The 16,675-nt window shown below is 47.1% G+C and overlaps 1 protein-coding gene across 2 annotated transcripts in view; it reads left to right on the top strand.

Moving 5' to 3' along the window:
- Positions 1–11,428: 11,428 nt before the first annotated feature.
- Positions 11,429–16,675, top strand: part of PMP22 (peripheral myelin protein 22) — a 32,573-nt gene continuing 27,326 nt past the window's right edge. Inside the window, exons 1-2 of one of the 2 annotated variants that reach the window (XM_077166056.1) lie at positions 11,429–11,591; positions 15,998–16,107. In XM_077166056.1, the coding sequence (XP_077022171.1) occupies positions 16,030–16,107 (78 nt within the window). In that variant the 5' untranslated portion in view covers positions 11,429–11,591; positions 15,998–16,029. Of the gene's footprint in view, positions 11,592–14,068; positions 14,243–15,997; positions 16,108–16,675 lie in introns of those variants that run through there. The other variant, XM_077166055.1, reaches the window with a different exon arrangement.

Here is a 16,675-nt window from a genome sequence, read left to right as displayed (position 1 = left end):
CATGTATTAGTAATATAATTAAATGCAAATAAACTGAAAAACCCAATTATAAAAACAAGGTTTGTTGTAGTGGATTAAAAAATATGAGACCAAAAGTAATATGTTGTTGATAAGAAACAATATTTAAATAAATGCAAATAAGATTTTAAAACATGGAAAAAATATATGCTGCAAACATAAAATTAAAGTTGGTATGGCTGTGCGGAAGAGTCCTTGTCAAACAGTGTTGACCTAAAGGCAAAAAATGTGCTTCAATATTAACAGTTATTTTGCATCATGATAAGAAGATGATTAAATAGGAAGACATAACAATGCTAAGTTTATATGCACCAAGTAGAATAGCTTCAAAATGTATAATGCATAAAATGGCATAACACAAAGACTTTAAAAAACATCATAGTTAGGTATGGATGTAAATTTAATGGATGTAAATCCAGTTCCACCAGTAAAATGAATGTTAAACTACCATCAATAAAGGTATAAAATACTTGTTCTAGTTTGCTAGCTGCTGGAATGCAACACACCAGAGATGGATTGGCTTTTAATAAAAGGGGATTTATTTTGTTGGTTCTTCAGAGGAAAGGCAGCTAACTTTCCACTGAGGTTCTTTCTTACGTGGAAGGCACAAGATGGTCTCTGCTGGTCTTCTCTCCAGGCCCCTGGGTTCCAACAACTTTCCCTGGGGTGACTTCTTTCTGCATCTCTAAAGGCCTGGGCTGAGCTGCGAGTGCTGAGATGAGGAATGCCGAGCTGCTTAGGCTGTGCTACATTGCACTCTCTCATTTAAACACCAGCCAATTAAGTCAAACGTCACTCATTGCAGCAGACACACCTCCTAGCTGACTGTAGATATAATTGGCAAGAGATGAGGTTCACGTACCATTGGCTTATGTCTGCAGCAACAAGACTAGGTATGCTCACCTGGCCAAGTTGACAACTGAATCTAACTAACACAATACTTAAATAGTGTAATTGACTAACTTCCAATGGCGCAAAATGCACATTTTTTCAAATGTACATTGCTTGGTTTGAAATAATAAAGTGTGTTGTCTAAACAGAATATAATTAAACTGAAAATCAATGACAGAAAGGTGAAGCAGCACTTCTAAGAAGCCTGTTGAGGCTTCTGTTTGTTTGTTTGCATTTATTATTATAATCGACTTTTTTTCTTTTTTGTGAAAAATAACATATACACAAAAAAGCAATAGATTTCAAGACAGATTGCAACATCTAGTTGTAGAACAGATTTTCACAATTTTAGGTTTTTACTTTAGCTGCTCTAAGATACTGGAGACTAAAAGAAATATCAGTGTAATGATTCAGCACTCATATGCAGTTGTTAAACCCGACCTTCTCTGTATAATGCCATCATCAACCTTGATTTTTCTCTCACTCTCTAGGGGTATTTGGGCTATGCCCACTCTAACTTTTCCATGTTGGAAAGGGCTGTCAATAATATGAGATAAGAGGATGGAACTAATTGCGTTCTGGAGAGGTTAGCCCTCTGCATTTGAGGATTTATTGGTCCACGGACCCATCTGGAGGTTGTAAGTTTCTGGAAAGTTACCCTAGTGCATGGAACCTTTGCAGAATCTTATATAACACTTGAAGTGTTCTGTAGGATTAGCAGGAATGGTTTAGGTTTGGGGTTGGCAAGCTATGGTAGGTAGAAATGTCTAACTGAAGTTTGCATAAGAGTAACCTCCAGAGTACCATCTTGACTCTCTCTGAACTCTTTCAACCACTGATACCTTATTAGTTACACTTCTTTTCCCCTTTTATTTGGTCAGGATAGAATTGTTGATCCCATGGTGCCAGGGCCAGGTTCATCCCTGGGAGTAATTTCCCATGCTTTCAGGCAGACTTTCATCCCTGGATGTCATGTCCCACATGGTAGGGAGGGCAATGATTTCACTAGCAGAATTGGGCTTAGAGTGAGAGAGGCCGCATCTGAGCAACAAAAGAGGTCCTCTGGAAGTAACTCGTAGGCATACCTATAAGTAGGTTAAGCTTCTCCACTAGAGACATAAGCTTCACAAGAGCAAGCCTCAAGATCAAGGGCTTGGCTTATTGATTTGGGTGTCCCTAATGTTTGACATAGTATCAGGGGTTTACCCTGTGGTCAAGTTTAATAGTTTCATATTTTTTCTCCCATCACTCAAGAGACTTTGCCAATACTTTTTATATTATCTTCTGAATATGTTCTGGGATGCATCCAGGCATTACATTAAGCTAATCAGGATTAAAGGTCATCATTCTTATCCTGGACTCCCTATGTTTGGATTGTTTAAATGATCTATCCTGCCTGCTGGAGCATTTTAAGAGTGAAATCTGCTGATGTCTGCAACTCACTTTGAAATGAATGAAAAAATAAGATGGATCAATAGATGGATTGATATAGGACAATGCAAATATTGAAAAAGGGTAGCAATTATAGAATCTAGGTGGTAGATATGTGGGTGCTTACTTCAATTTTTTAAATTTTCCTGTGTGGTTGAAATTTTGTCATAATAAAATGTTGAGCAAAGGTGATAGTGTCTACTGCTCAAGTCACAAGCTGAACACTTAGCACAATCTTGGGAATGTAGTTGGTTGATTATAATGATTATTATTAATGGGGAATTAGAGAGTGACAAAATAAAGGTGGAGGGATAATTTTGGCTTCTGCAGTGAATCAGACAAGATGAAACCATGCTCCAGAATAGACTAATTGCAATGAGAAAGGAGCATTTTTCAGAGACCGAACTGATAAGACCTGGTGACCAGTTGGGAATAAGTGCCAAACTTTCCGGCTTCAGCAATGGGTAGATGGCAGAGACATCCATCCTCCATGGATTGGGAAGCAAACCTTAGGATGTCCTGGGGACTAACACAGTCACAGACTTATTCTTATTTATAATCATAGCCATAGCAACCTTGATTCTTTGGCAGGTTAGATGCTGTGCTGATCATTTTTATGCATTCTGTAGAGCAATGCAAAATATGTAAAGCTTTGTTCTGGCTTACAGAAGAAAATCTTAATTCTGCTGGACCCTCTAAGGGTCATTCCATAAAGCACTATGTAGCTTTATCTGGAATTGATGTCTCTTATGCTCCTGGCAAAAGGACAGCTCCATGGAAGGTACTGGCTGCTAAGAGGGCCAGGTGCATTTTCCACTGGCCAAAATGCTGTCCCTGCAGTCCCTGGAAGAGACCCAGCAGTACCAACAGCAATGAGCAGAGTCAAACCAGCACTCAAATCTATGTTGCCCCTAAGCCAGGAGCCCATGGATATCTGTAGAACAATACTTCCTAGACCAACTACTCTTTCCAGCCAATGATGGGTTAAGCTTGAGGAGTCACTATTATCATTACTATCCAGTGCCTTTCCCAAGAAAGGGTTTTCTTCTTCCTAAGAGCTTCCTGTTTGATTCTCCATGGGCCTTGCATTGGGGCTGCAGGTACATTAGGGCCAGCCTCAGCTCTCTCCATAGCCATGCTACTCAAAGTGTGGTCTACATATGAGACCAGCACCAGTTCCCAACCTGTTACTAGTGTTCTGTGAAATAAATACAGAAATGGAGAGACACTTTTATGGCAATTTGATGCTGCCAGGATATACAAGAGCATTGTGTTTATTTCCTGAGGCTGCTTTAATAAATTATCACAAACTTGGTAGCTGAAAATGACAGAAATAAATTCTCTCCCTTCATTCTGGGGATTAGAAATCTGAAATCAAGTTGTAAGCAGGGTTGGCTCCTTCCAGAGACAGTGAGGGAGCATCTGGTCCATGTGTCTTCTCGTTTCTGGTGGCTGCTGGCAATCCTTGGTGTTTCTTGGCTTGTGGTTGCCTTGCTCCAATCGCTGTCTCAGTCTTCACATGGCTTTCTCCTCTTCAGTCTGTGTCTTCTCCTTTGCTTTCTCTCTATGGACATTTTTCTCTGGATTTAAGGTCCACCTGTTAATCCAGGGTGATCTTATCTTGACCTGCTTAACTAAATTGCATCTGCAAAGACCCTTTTCCCAAATAATATCACATTTGCAGTTCTGGGGATTTGAATGAGGATATATCTTTTGGGGAGTCCACCATTCAATGCACTATATACATAATTAGTAAATGTACCTTATTGGACAGGTGTCGCCTATCTCCTATAGCTGACAGACGGATTAGAAATAAAGAAAAACAAATCATCATAGTACTTCACCACAGATGCTTTGAGAAATACTGCTCCACACTGCCCTTCAGAGTGCACCACCAATCCAAAGGTCTCTTTATAGATCTGAAAGATTTTCCTTAGAACCACCAGACTCCCACAGAACACCTGAGATTTCCCATAGAATCAAGGGTGTCCCACACATCTTGGTAATCTTCTCAGTCTTGCTGGTCTTACCACTCTCCTTATTCAGAGATACTGTTGAGTGAACTATGAAAGTCAGTTTTCCAAGCCCCAGAGCTCCAGGAGCAAGCGGAAATAAATTTGCTTCTGCAGGGAGCACTGTTTTGCCTCTAAATATAAGTTTGATGCCTACCCACCAAAGTTAAGATTGTTAATGTATCAGTTAGTGTTTTCTGTGTAACAAATCACCCCAAAACTTGGTGGCCTTAGTAACCTTTTATTATTTTTCACAATTTTGAGGTTTGGCTAGGCTTTGTTTAGCAGCCTTTCTGGTTTGGGTCAGATTTAGCTGTTTCTTCTTGGTCTGAGATCTCAGCTGAGATGGCTGGCATGATTGGTATCCATCTCTTTCCCTGTGGTCTCTTAACGTTGACCAAGCTTGTTCAGATGATGGCAGGAAGGTCTCCAGCAGCAAAAACCCCAATGAGTAGATGCATTTTATGCTTCTGCTTGAGCCACCTTTGCCCAAAGCATGCCATGAAGCCATGTCCAGATTCAAAGATTGGAGGAATACAGTCCACCTTTTCATGGTGGAAACAAAAAGTTAGATTGCAAAGGAACATATAGGGTCAGAAAGCATTTGTGGCCATCTTTGCAATCTAATGAAGATTGGAGAGGCTGAATGATGTTGTTGGCTTTTGGCCTGTGGTCACTACTCTGTGGATACCTTTTGAATACATGTTGTTTTAAAAGGCCTTCTGCTCCCCTTAGTTGAGGTTAAGCTGTTCAGAACATACTTCTCCTAGAGTCTGGTTCTGACTCTAGATGGATTTGGATGCCCCAAAAAACTTAGTCATCTTCCGTGTGCACTCTCATCATGGAAGAAGCCAACAAAGTCCAGTGACTTGAATGAGAGGAACTGCACGGTCTTTGCTTCCTTTATAGAAACCACCACTGGTGCAGATGGGAAACTAGCACTTCAGTGGGCAGCTGTCAAAACCAGGCCAACCAGGTTCACTGGACTTAGGGAGTCACACATAATACTGTGGGTGATGAGTAAGTGTTGATATTCAGCAAATAAAATGTTGGGTGGAGAACAGCTCCATCAGCCACCTGAGTGGGAGCACACGATAGTCTGCAGTCTGAGCATAGGGCTCCTGTGGGCTGCCACCAGGTTTATTCATAGGTTTAGGTACTCCTTTCCCATGGTTCTGTAGGTGAGATGCTCATGCACTCAATCTTATAACAGGTTTCCTCCCTTAACCTGATGGTGTGGAAGTTCTTGTTCAGAATGCTTGCCAATTAACAGACAATGCTGGCAAGCCATGTTGGAAGTCCTCTCACCCTGGATTCTCTGGTAGAAACTCTTCAGCTGGGTTTTTTTTTGAGGGAGCTGAGATAACCTGTGTGACACCATAAGGCTGCTTCTGGAGGTTTTCTTTGTCCCGCTTTGTGTGCATAATCTAGGTACAACACTGGGTCTCTGTGCTCCTCTTCTCTCTGTCCAGAACAGGGTTCTGAAGAGTTGAAAATGCAGTGTGATCTCTCCTTCTAAGGCAGTGAAACCCAAGACAAAGAAGGTCCTAAGCAGCCTTTGGGAACAACGAGCCATGATCTCAGGCCACACCCATCCAATTCCTTACTCAGGATGACATCAACAAATCTCGTTGGGACTTCTCCCCAGCATTGGTCTCTACTGATGCTATCTACCCTTTTCTGGGAAAAGTTAGCACACCTGCAGTCTCCAGCCTCTGCATTCTGCCTTCTGATCTGCCTTTCAATTATTGAGATGTCTAGTTTGGCTCCCTTGATATACGTTTGCACTGGAGAAGGTTGTGTAACCCAACGTTTCCAACAGTGATGTTTGTGGAAACTAATCCTGAGAGATAATCTGGGGGGAGGATTCAAAACATTTGGAAAGTGCTTTATAATTCAGTTCCCTCCTGGAGAATCACAGGACACAGCTGCACATTAAGTGATCTAAGATTATATAGGAGGGAAGTTTGAGAGCACATAAAATGTCCTCTGGGAGGGAGAGGGGGAAAGGAAGAGGGAAGGGAGAAAGAGGAGGAGAAGGAGGAAAAGGAAAAGAAGAAGGAAGGGAAGTGGAAACTGAAAGAGGGCAAGGGGAGGAGGAAGAAGAGGAGAATAGGATGATGAAGAAGAAGAGGAGGAGGAGAAAGAAGAGGCGGGAGAAGAGGAGGGAGAAGAGGGAAAGGAAGGAGGAGGAGAAGAAGGAAAGATCAGGAAGAGGAAGAGATGAGGAGGAGGAGGCAGAGAAGAAGGAGAAGGGAAAGACTGTACATTGGATGGGGTTCAGTGGTTAAGAATGTGGGTTTTAATTTCAGGTACTCTGTTTTGTCTCCACCCTTTGTCAGCCGTGTGCCCTTGGGCACTTCATTAACATCTTGGTGCCTCTGGGATGACACTAATCTACTCTTGCGGTGGGTATTAAAGAGAGGGTGAGCACAGGGTCTGGTGCATAGTAAGTACTCAATAAATTTTAGCCATAGTGTTTTGTAACTTTGCCCCCACTAACTCTATATTGTGGGCTTTTCCTCCACTCATTAGCATCATTTTTACTATCTATATAATACTCACCTTCTCTCTACCAAAATTTACCAATTGTTCCTCTATCCTTTGAGATTTACGATGCTCATATTTTTCTTCTTTATAAAAAGTGCTGTGATAAATACCACTATAGCCAAATGTTTGAATATCCATGACTTTTAAGATAAATCTCTAGGACTTTAATTTCAGGGTCAATATTTTAAGGTAAATATTGTAACATAATTTTCATACAAGGCCCACCTTACACTGAAGTCCTCTTGATGAATTTCTAGTCTTTAATAATGAAGAGTAAACATTCTTGAAGCCTTGCCTAGTTTTCCCTTGACCCTCTTAAAAGGATTTGACCTTTGGCTGTGATCTTCCCCAGCCTTAGCTGAGGTTTCACACTTGATAAGTGGTTGAGGGACTCGGAGATAACGTAAACATCTGCTCTGTTTTAACATCTAAGTCCCCCCCAACTGTTGTTTCTTGCCTCCAGGGCATACACGGAATGATGTGTCATGAGGATCACCTGCCCAGGTTCCATTCCGAGGCCACATGTACTTGTCTTACCCTTCTTGCTTGATATTTATGCACCACTTCTTGGCATAGCCTGCATCAAGCATTCCTTTGGGTGGTGGACTCTTCTTTCCACCTTCCTCAGTAAGGGCAACCTCTGTCACCAAATCCCAACCTGCCTTTCCCAGCACTTGTCTGCCTGGTCTTCAGACACCAAGAAAATTCATTCATTCCTCTCTCATTCCATTCATTCCTGTGTGTCAACATTCCTCTGCTTCTCTACCTCCTGCAGCCTGCTTCCAGCTGGACCAAAAAAAAAAAATTTCACTTAGGAATAAGAGCCTTAGAGAACTCCAGAGTTTCCAAATTCAAATCAGTTTTTACTCCAGAATCATTTCTCTGCTAGGTCAGGAGATGTCAGAGAAAAGACCTCTTTCTCCCCCTCCACTTGCATTTATGGAATCTGGCTTTCCTAAGCAAATTGCATCTGGGAACAGAGGATTCTTTATATGTCATATTGCTCCAATGTCACAACATAACTAGTCTATTCTTTTTCTCTCCCACAGGTGAAGGAGCTAAAAATGACATTGATTGCAAGATATTTTGGTAAATTTATAAAAATGTAATTTAGGGAATAGTTCTGTCCTAACTTGACTGTTTCACATCTTTATGTCATCCTCTAACAGTAGTTCACAGAGAACATCTTCTAAGGATCTGGAGATGAAATAATTTCAGATATGTCTCTAATAGAGAAGCCCACTCATAGAAGTCAAACTGGCTCCTTCTGTTTCTTCCTTCCTTTCCCCTTTCGTCTTCCTCTTCCCTTCCCTCTCGCTTCATCCTCATTCGCTTCTGCTCTGCCTTCTTTGACCCCTTCACTTGCTCTTTTTTTTTTTTTTGCATGGGTAGGCACCAAGAATCGAACCTGGGTCTCTGGCATGACAGGTGAGAACTCTACCTGCTGAGCCATCATGGCCCAACTTGCTCTTATAATAAGCAGCTTTACCCAAGGTCAGAACTGTCTAGGTGAGGCAGGAACCTGATTTTTAAGGACCCTTTCAGATCAGCTGTGTCCAGCCTCGCCAAGAGCTCCCTCACAGACTGCTGGCTACAACAGAACAAAAAAAAAGTCTTCGTTTGTGGTGTAAATACTCACCAGATTTTTATTGGGTGCCTGATGTGATGTTTTAAGATGCTCCAATGACAACATAACCATGGGACAAAAATGCCAAATTCAGACTCACCTTTGTTTTCTCCTTGGGGAGTCTGCATAATGGAAAAACTGCAGGTTTGGGAATCAGAGGAACTGGTTTTGCGTTCTGGCCCTGGCATTCACTAGCTATTTCACCTGGAGAAAATACTGTAAGTTCTTCAAGCCTCACCTGCAAAATGGGCACACAGACTCCCTGCCAAATGAGATGCTGCATTGCATGCAACAGTCTTTTATATGCTGTAAAGCTCAGGAAGGGCTTCTGCTTTCATGTGGAGTCTACAGGATTCTCCTCCTCTTGAATAACGCTGACTGTCTCATGAAGCCAACTTCTCACTGAGCGTTGGTGCTGCTGCGAAGTGTGTGTGAGTCAGACCTCCCCAAAGGGTCACGTTGGCAGATAGAGAGCAGGATGCTTAAAAGGGGGCCTCATTCGACTGGTGTAACCAGTAGATGTTTTAGGACATTTTCCTGCTTCTGCAAGGGAAAAAGAAATGTGAATGCATAAGTCGGCATCAAGCCTCTGGTATCTCTGGTGAAGTAGAGACATTAAATTATACAGTGTCTAGGAAAGTGCAAAGGCCAAGCTGACATCATTAGGAAGACAGCAAGGATACAAAATAGGACAGAGTGGGAGGTGTGGACTTTGCAGCCAGGCTGCCTGGCTTGAATCTTGCTGACATCAATTCTTACTGGTACACCTTTCAGAAAGTCACTCAACGTCTGGTTGTGCCTCAGTTTCCCCAACTTTTAAAATAAGGAGTGATGCTGGTGCTCATTTTGTAGGTTTGTTGTGATTCATGTAAAATGTTTAGAATAGAGGCTGGCGTATAGTTAGCACCGAGTTAATATGAATTATTGTGATAGTGATTATCAATGATGTACGGGTTATTGTTTCTGAGCTCTCGCCACATGGCATGGCAGGAAATCTCAGATGTTCGAGTTAGCTGGTCTTATGAGAGGTAGCTGTGTTTCTCATAAGAGCTGGAGCCTCTGGGCTGTGGCAGTGACCAACTACCATGCCTTGGAGATGCCAGGGTCATGTCAAGCAGGCCACCACCAGCATGTCCGCTGGGACTCGGCTGCTGGGAATGAGGGGGAATTGATGGAGACCCAAGGCCAAGAGACTGGGTGCTGGTCTTATCCAACCAGGTGAGCAAAACTATCAAAATCCATGGCTCCTCTGCCCTCTTCTGAATATTTAGCCCTTGAAGCAGAAATAATCTTCCTAGACACCTCCAGGTTGAGTCCTGTCCTGAGGGGAGAAGCCTCTGTCATGGACTTTTGAAATCTGACAGTAGGAACCCCCGGGGGGGGCTGCTACCTGCAGGGGTCTAGAAAAGCATACTCGTGGTTCCCAGTCCCCCCTGGGCAAGTATGTCAAGAAAGGATTGAGGGAAGCTTCCCTCACTCTCGCTCACCAAACACACACACATGGACACCCTTGCTGGATCTGACAAAACTGAACTGGAGCATGCTATGATTCTGCAGCACACACTGGGCTTTACCTTCATTTGGGCTCCATAGCTCCACCCCACAGCAGAACGGAGCTGTCAGGAAATCTGGGAGAATCGGGCTCCGGATGACAACTTGGGTTAACACAATGGAACATCTAGGGGAACTTCAAAAGGTACTCTCATCTGAGCCCCAACACAGACTCACTAAATCAGCATCTCTGGGCAGAGACCCTGGCCTAGGTTATTTGAAAAGCTTTCTGGTGATCTAATGAGCTGTCAGGGTTGAAAACCACTGCCAAGAAAAATCGAAAATGACTTACACAAAGAGAGAAAGGCTAAATTGTTTCTTTTTGGGCTGGAAAGGCACCAGCTATGAGCAGAACAGGGAATAGGGCCAATGGAACCCCTCCTAACTGGGGAGTCCGGCACAACTTAAAGTTTCCATGGCAGAGAGGGACTTCCCCAGCCTCCACCTGTCACTCCTGGTTGGGGGGCCCTGACACAAGAGATGGGGAAATCGCCAGAACACCAAGAAACTCATCCGATGAAACCAAGTGCCCTTGCCTTACCTGGGAAGACTTGCTAAAGTGGAAGACTCGTTCTGGGAGCTTAAGGGGCACAAACTTCAAAGAGCCCGAAGAATCTCATGGCTCTATTTACCTATCTCTCCTTAACCTTCCAGTTACTCTTCCAGCCTATCCTATAGGGCAGGTTGGAAGGTTTACAACAGAGGTCTGTTTACCAGGATTTAATTATCTTGCGAAGGTCAATATTTAGTGGTTGAACTTCATAAAGGGCCCAGAAGGACAGAGCCAGAAGAAATCACTTCCCTAGGTTCTGTTCTCACATGCTCTCGGGGTGGTAATTTGGGGTAGGGTCAAGGCAGGTAGGGCAGGTAGCAGAGACACTTTTAGGCTGTGAATTTAGCACCCTGGGCCTGAAGAGGTGACTTTGAGACAGATGGATCCTTTGGGTGATGCTGTGAAAGATTAACTAGGCAATGTTTGAGCTCCTTAAAATGATGTTGATTTCCAACAAGACCCATCTGCATGCATACAGCACTATGTAAACAGCCTCTTCACATGGTGAAGAATTTTCTGGGAGGGGTGAGGAGGGAACCGAGAAGGTAGGACCTTTTTGATACTAGTGGTGAGGACAGCCTCGGCACCAAAGTTTTCAGGCATACCCAAAGCTCCTCTCCCCAGGTTCTCCATGCCTAGCAAAGCCTGTTGGGCTTGCTGTATTCTGGAAAGTACACAGAGCTGGATGCTGTCTCTTTAAATAGTAGAGGCTGAGACATTCTCAGGCCACCATGACATATCCTAGCATTGGACCAGCCCCTGAATAAACTGGAAAAGCGCCGGGCCTGGCTTCAGTAACAGGGGAGCTGCACCAGGGAAGCAAGTTGGGTAGCTTGGTTGGAAGCAGAGGGGCTTGGAGAGGGCCTGCCATCCTGTGGGGAGGATCTCACTGTTGCACCCTTTGCATTTGCCTGCAGAGAATTTCTTGTGGAGGAAGGAGTTTGCACTGTTCTGCCTGGTGAGTTCTATTGGCAAACTATGCCTCTCGGTGGTGGGTGTTTCTGCTTTGCAGAGCTGCCCAATTCCCCACCCCCTGCAGACTGCAAATAGAGAGGACTGTAGTAGAGACAGCTTGTGTTGGAATTGACAGAAGGGTCAGAAGATTCCAGATGTATTTTTTAAAAAATCTCTGGCAAAGAGCTGGACATATACTCTGGTTGGGGAGGTAAAAAGCCTCTAGAAATGCCCAACATAATCTAGATTTGAAGGGAGAAAGGGATCCAAGTGCTCTTTCCTTGGTGGGCCACAGCTCTGTGAAAAGGAGGTTAAGGAGACATTCCCACCTGTAGCGGGGGGAGACCTGGGTGGACCCTGGGTGGGGTTCAGCATGGTCACAACGCACTAAGTGGAGTTTCTATTTCATCTTCCATCACTGGGAGGGTGGCAGGAAGCAAGAAGCGATCATGGGTGGATGAATTCATGCGTCCAGCAGCTTATAGTGCTGCTGTGATCTGGCTGGTTATCGATTAAAATATTGGGTTCAAAAGAACAGAAGAAATTAGGTGTACTTTATGATATGTGCACTTTTTTGGATGTAAATTATACTTCATTTAAAAAGTTTAAATGAAAAAAAGGAAAAGAGAGCAAGGAAGAGAAGATCCTGAGTTAAATATGCTAATATTTGTCAGGTGTGTGTACCGGGTCCATAGTAACTACACAAAGACTGGTTAGATAAACAAGTAAATCTGAATAGCATAAAACAAGGCAATAATTTCTAGTGCAGATCTGACCTATAAAATCACCAACAGAGAAGAGAAACTTCTGTTTCTCTAGTTAGCCATTCTACTTGCAGACGTGCTTTCAACCTATGGGAGTTGCGTGCTATTTAGAATAGGAGTGGTCAGGTCTGCCTGTGAAGGATGGTGATGTGGGTTAAATGCGATGATGATGATGATGATGATAATGGCACAATGTACTGGACTCTGAGCCTCTATTATGTTCCAGACACTAAGCTGATTCACACACAGTGTCTCCTTTAATCGTCCCCAAACCCTTTAAAGTGAACATTAGCCTCTATACAGATGAGAGAAAAGAAGCTCAGAGAACTGGAGCTAATTGTCCACACTCAGGACACTGGCGAGCAGGGTAATCGGGTTTGTCTGAGTCCAACACCAGGGGGGCCTGACCACTGCAAGGCCTTTCACAGATGCCTATGAGAAGTACCAGGGTAAGGGCCCTGGCCTATGAAGGGCATTTAATCAAAATTGTACATGTGTTCTTTTTAATCCGATAGTATAAGAGTTTTAAAAGACCACACTGCATTTGCAGAATTTTTTTCGACTGATTTCTACTTTTAAAGAGTAAGAACGTACAATCATCTAACACAGAAGCTACTTTGAAATAGTAAAATAATATGGTATTGTTAGAATCATTTGAATGAGGAGGTTTTCTGACACAGTACACTGGCAGATAGGGGTGTGTGTGCCTGTGAATTTGTTGCATCTGTAACAAGCCATCTTCCCTGGGGATCCCTGTTTCGTCCTTCCAATCCTGGCAGGCACTGACATCTCAGCCGCGCGCGCCTCCACCATGCCCGGAACAGGCAGCCCCCACCTTGTAATGCTGGGCTGATTTGCCAGTTCGGCCGCTATGAATCAGCTGATTTCCCCGGCTGCTGTCCCTCCTCCCCCCCCCCACCCCCAACTCGAATCGCCAATCCCCTCCCAAACTCGTGGCCGGGAAGGCCAGGGGAGCCTGGGAGCCAAGCCAGGGGAACATCGCCTGGAACGCAGCCCGTTGGGGTCGGGTTTTACCCAGGCTAGGAGGAGTCAAGGACTGGGGCACGCAGTCCTGCAGTCGGCCGAACTCTCCCTCCTTCCCCCACCACTCCCACTGAAGCAGAGCTCCACTAGATGGGTCTCCACCCATCCCCGGCCCGCGCACTTCTTAGGGGCTGACACTGGTAGCGTGGGCGAATGTGGCGCAGGTACCTCCCTCCAGCTAAGATGCCAGGACAGGACAGGGGACGTCAAGGCTCGAGAAGAGAGGGATTGAACACCTTTTGCGGCGGGGTGGGGTGGAGTGGAGGGAGACATCTTCCAGCCTCTCGGTATCTGCACTCTTCCACCCGGAGAAGAGGAATCCACCCTAAACCACCCGCGTGGGTGCCATCCGCGTCCGTGCGTCCCGAAGCCCAGCACGGGGCACTGGCGTGGACGACATCTGGGGACGGAGGGTCAGTTTATTGGTCAACACTTGGTTTCCACGCACTCGGCGGAACCAGGGGAGGTGGGAGGCCACCGGCGAGAAGGCTCTCGGAGACTTCTAGTTTCAAGCGAAAGTCTCAGCGGTTTTGCAGTGATCGACTTTTTCCTGAGGCGCATTTAAGGCCGAGTAACTGTCTCCTACCCTCCCTCGCTCCTGCCCTCTCTCCTCCTCGAGTCCCACCCTCCCGCACACGCTGACCAAAGGACACACCCTACTGCAGCGACGCAAACAGGGCGTTGTTCCGGTTAAAGGGGAACGCCGGGAGCCTCCCACTCGCCCCTCGCTTGGCGCGCGTGCAGCCCTACAGCGCAGCTGTTTTGGGGGAGACCAGCAGCCGAACAAGAGCACCCAAGTTTGTGCCGAGGTCACCCTGTGGATCGTGGACAGCTATTCCCCTGGGCTGTAAGTAGTTTGGTAGGGCAGAAGAGATGAAGGTGGTCATCTTCCGTCGATGGTGCCAGAAGGCGCGGAGCAGGCGCGGACGCTGGGGTGGCCAGGTCCCGGAGCTTTCCATCAAGAGCGCAGGGACCCCTGTCTGTCTCGTATCGTTCCTTCGCGGCTTGGGGAAATGCAACGAGGAGTACCTTTGCGGTCTGTAGACTGAACGCGGTGGTGGGCAGTGGTGTCCGGATGGAGGGCAGGGGCAGCGCATTTTTCTTCTAGCTGGGGAGGCGCCGATTCGGGAGCGCATTGGCAAAGCATTCCCTGCGGTGGACTAACTGGGGTTGTTGGACCCAGTGGTCCCCCTCTTCCCAGCCACCTGCCTTAAAGCCCTCCTCTTGCTGCTCCCTGGCAGTAGGAATCATAGGATTTAAATTAAACGCCTTGGGAGACATCAGAGACCCTGGCTGATTTTTTTTCTGTATATTCCAGGATTTCTTGGAATGTTTCCTGTGGAGAGGAACGGAGGGGCGTGGGATTGGGTTCTTTTAAAATTGGATTATTGAAATTTCTCACTGGATCCCAAAACTCTGTCCTGATGGTCCCCAAAGACGAAGCTGTCTTTTCACAGCCATACAAAACCTCTCAGATCACTCCCACCCCCCAGCGCTTGCCTTCAGTCCCCCAAAGTCTGTGGGGCTAGTACCACAAGTCCTCCCATCCATACTTGCCGGCTTTAACGCTGGAATTCTCCGGCGATTCCCGCCTTTACCCTCCGCCTCCCCTTCCCGCCAGGCATCTGCTCCCTTCGGTCCAGTCTCCCCGGCCCTTGTACCGCCGCACCCAGACCGAGCCGATGCTGGCTTAGGTCCGCGCCCAAGCTCTCGGTGTCGGAGTCGCAGTCGGATCACCCAGGCGAAAACGTGCGGGACTAGCCCGGGAGGGAAAGGGAGGGCATGCCTTCTCCCTCCAGGAACTGCCTGGGAAGTGCGAGCGGTGGGCGGGGAGCGCCGAGGTCGGGCAGCCCTCCCGGGCCATCTCTTCCTCTCCAAGCTCCTCGGCTTGGCTGAGCAGGAGCTTGGACGGCTCCTCTCCGCTGGCAAAACTGGGCGGAAACTTAGGGAATAAGGGAATGCACATCCTCCGCGCTGGAGTCTGGGAAAGCAGCCTTACAGCTGCTCCCCCCGGCAGCCCCGTCGCTGGTGTCCCCAGGCCTGCTTTTCCTCTCCCAGAAACCCGGGCACCTACCCCCTAACTGCCCACCACCCCAACCCGCAGAGGAATTGGCCATCTGAATCCGGGTCTCGGAGAACTTGTGCTCTATCCCTATTGTCTCCTACCCCAAGCCAGACTAACCCCCACCCCCGACCCCAGCGGCCCAGGACCGGCAAAAGTGTGCGGCGACTTTAGCTGGTCATTCGGGAAGCTCCTGTCCTCCTGGACTGACCTCGACGTGCGCGCACCGCGGGTTGCGTTCCAAAGGCAAATGACGTCCCGGGACATTTCGGGCGGGCGCAGCCAGCCTCGGGGCTGGGATCCTGCGGCCAGCTGCTGCCCCCTCCCGGCCGCCGGGCGGAGCACCAGTCCCCTCCCACCTCCACCCCATCCACCCTCCCGACCCCAGCGGGCGGGCGGGTAGACAGGGCGCCAGGCCCGGGCATTCCGCTAGCGCAGCGACCCTCCCTCCGCGCGCTCCTCCCTCGCTCTAGCTCTGCCCGCGCCACTCGCCGGCTAGTGCGTCGGGTCTCACCTCGCGCTTCCTCTCTTCCCGGGCAGGCCGATACCCCCGCTGAACAGAACTTGCCACCATGCTTCTTCTGTTGCTGGGCATCATCGTCCTTCACGTCGCCGTGCTGGTGCTACTGTTCGTCTCCACCATCGTCAGCGTGAGTGCCCGGCGTGACGGTGGTGGTGGTGGCGGGGAGAGGGTGGGGGTGGAGGCGCGCGCCCGGGGCAGGGCTGGAGGGAAGGGGTCCCGGCCGGCGCGCTGACCCGGGGGATCGAGTTCCCAACTGCGCTCCCCCCTCTGCCAGTTCGCTGCTGCGTTTTTGGGGACAGCGTTGTCTCCAAGGTCCCAGGGCGTTTTGCGATTTCTGGCAACCTGCCCCCCTTAACTTGTTTTGAGAAAACCAGAGCAGCTTCGGGGTGGGAAGGAAACAGAACGCTGGACTACGCTAGCTTCGCAGGCCCGGAGCTGCGCTAACAATCAGCCGGTCCACCGACCGCAGTTTGAGGCGATTTGTCAAGGAAGGAAGTAAAATATTTGTGAAGGCTCCCTTTTCTGGTTGTCAAAGGAGCGAACGGGCGACTTTTTTTTTTTTAGAAAATGCCCGTCAGGACTTGAAACTGCGAAGTTTAAAACTGGCTTCTTGGGAAATAAATAGGTGAAGGTGGCAAGGTGGCTCTAGGATGTGGACAGAGCTCCTTTTTACCAAAACCAAAACCTATAGGCAC

Source organism: Tamandua tetradactyla, chromosome 6 (assembly GCF_023851605.1).
Source record: "Tamandua tetradactyla isolate mTamTet1 chromosome 6, mTamTet1.pri, whole genome shotgun sequence".
Lineage (NCBI taxonomy): Eukaryota > Metazoa > Chordata > Mammalia > Pilosa > Myrmecophagidae > Tamandua > Tamandua tetradactyla.
The sequence above is the reverse complement of the archived record's forward strand: the minus strand, read 5'-3'. Positions and strand labels throughout refer to the sequence as shown.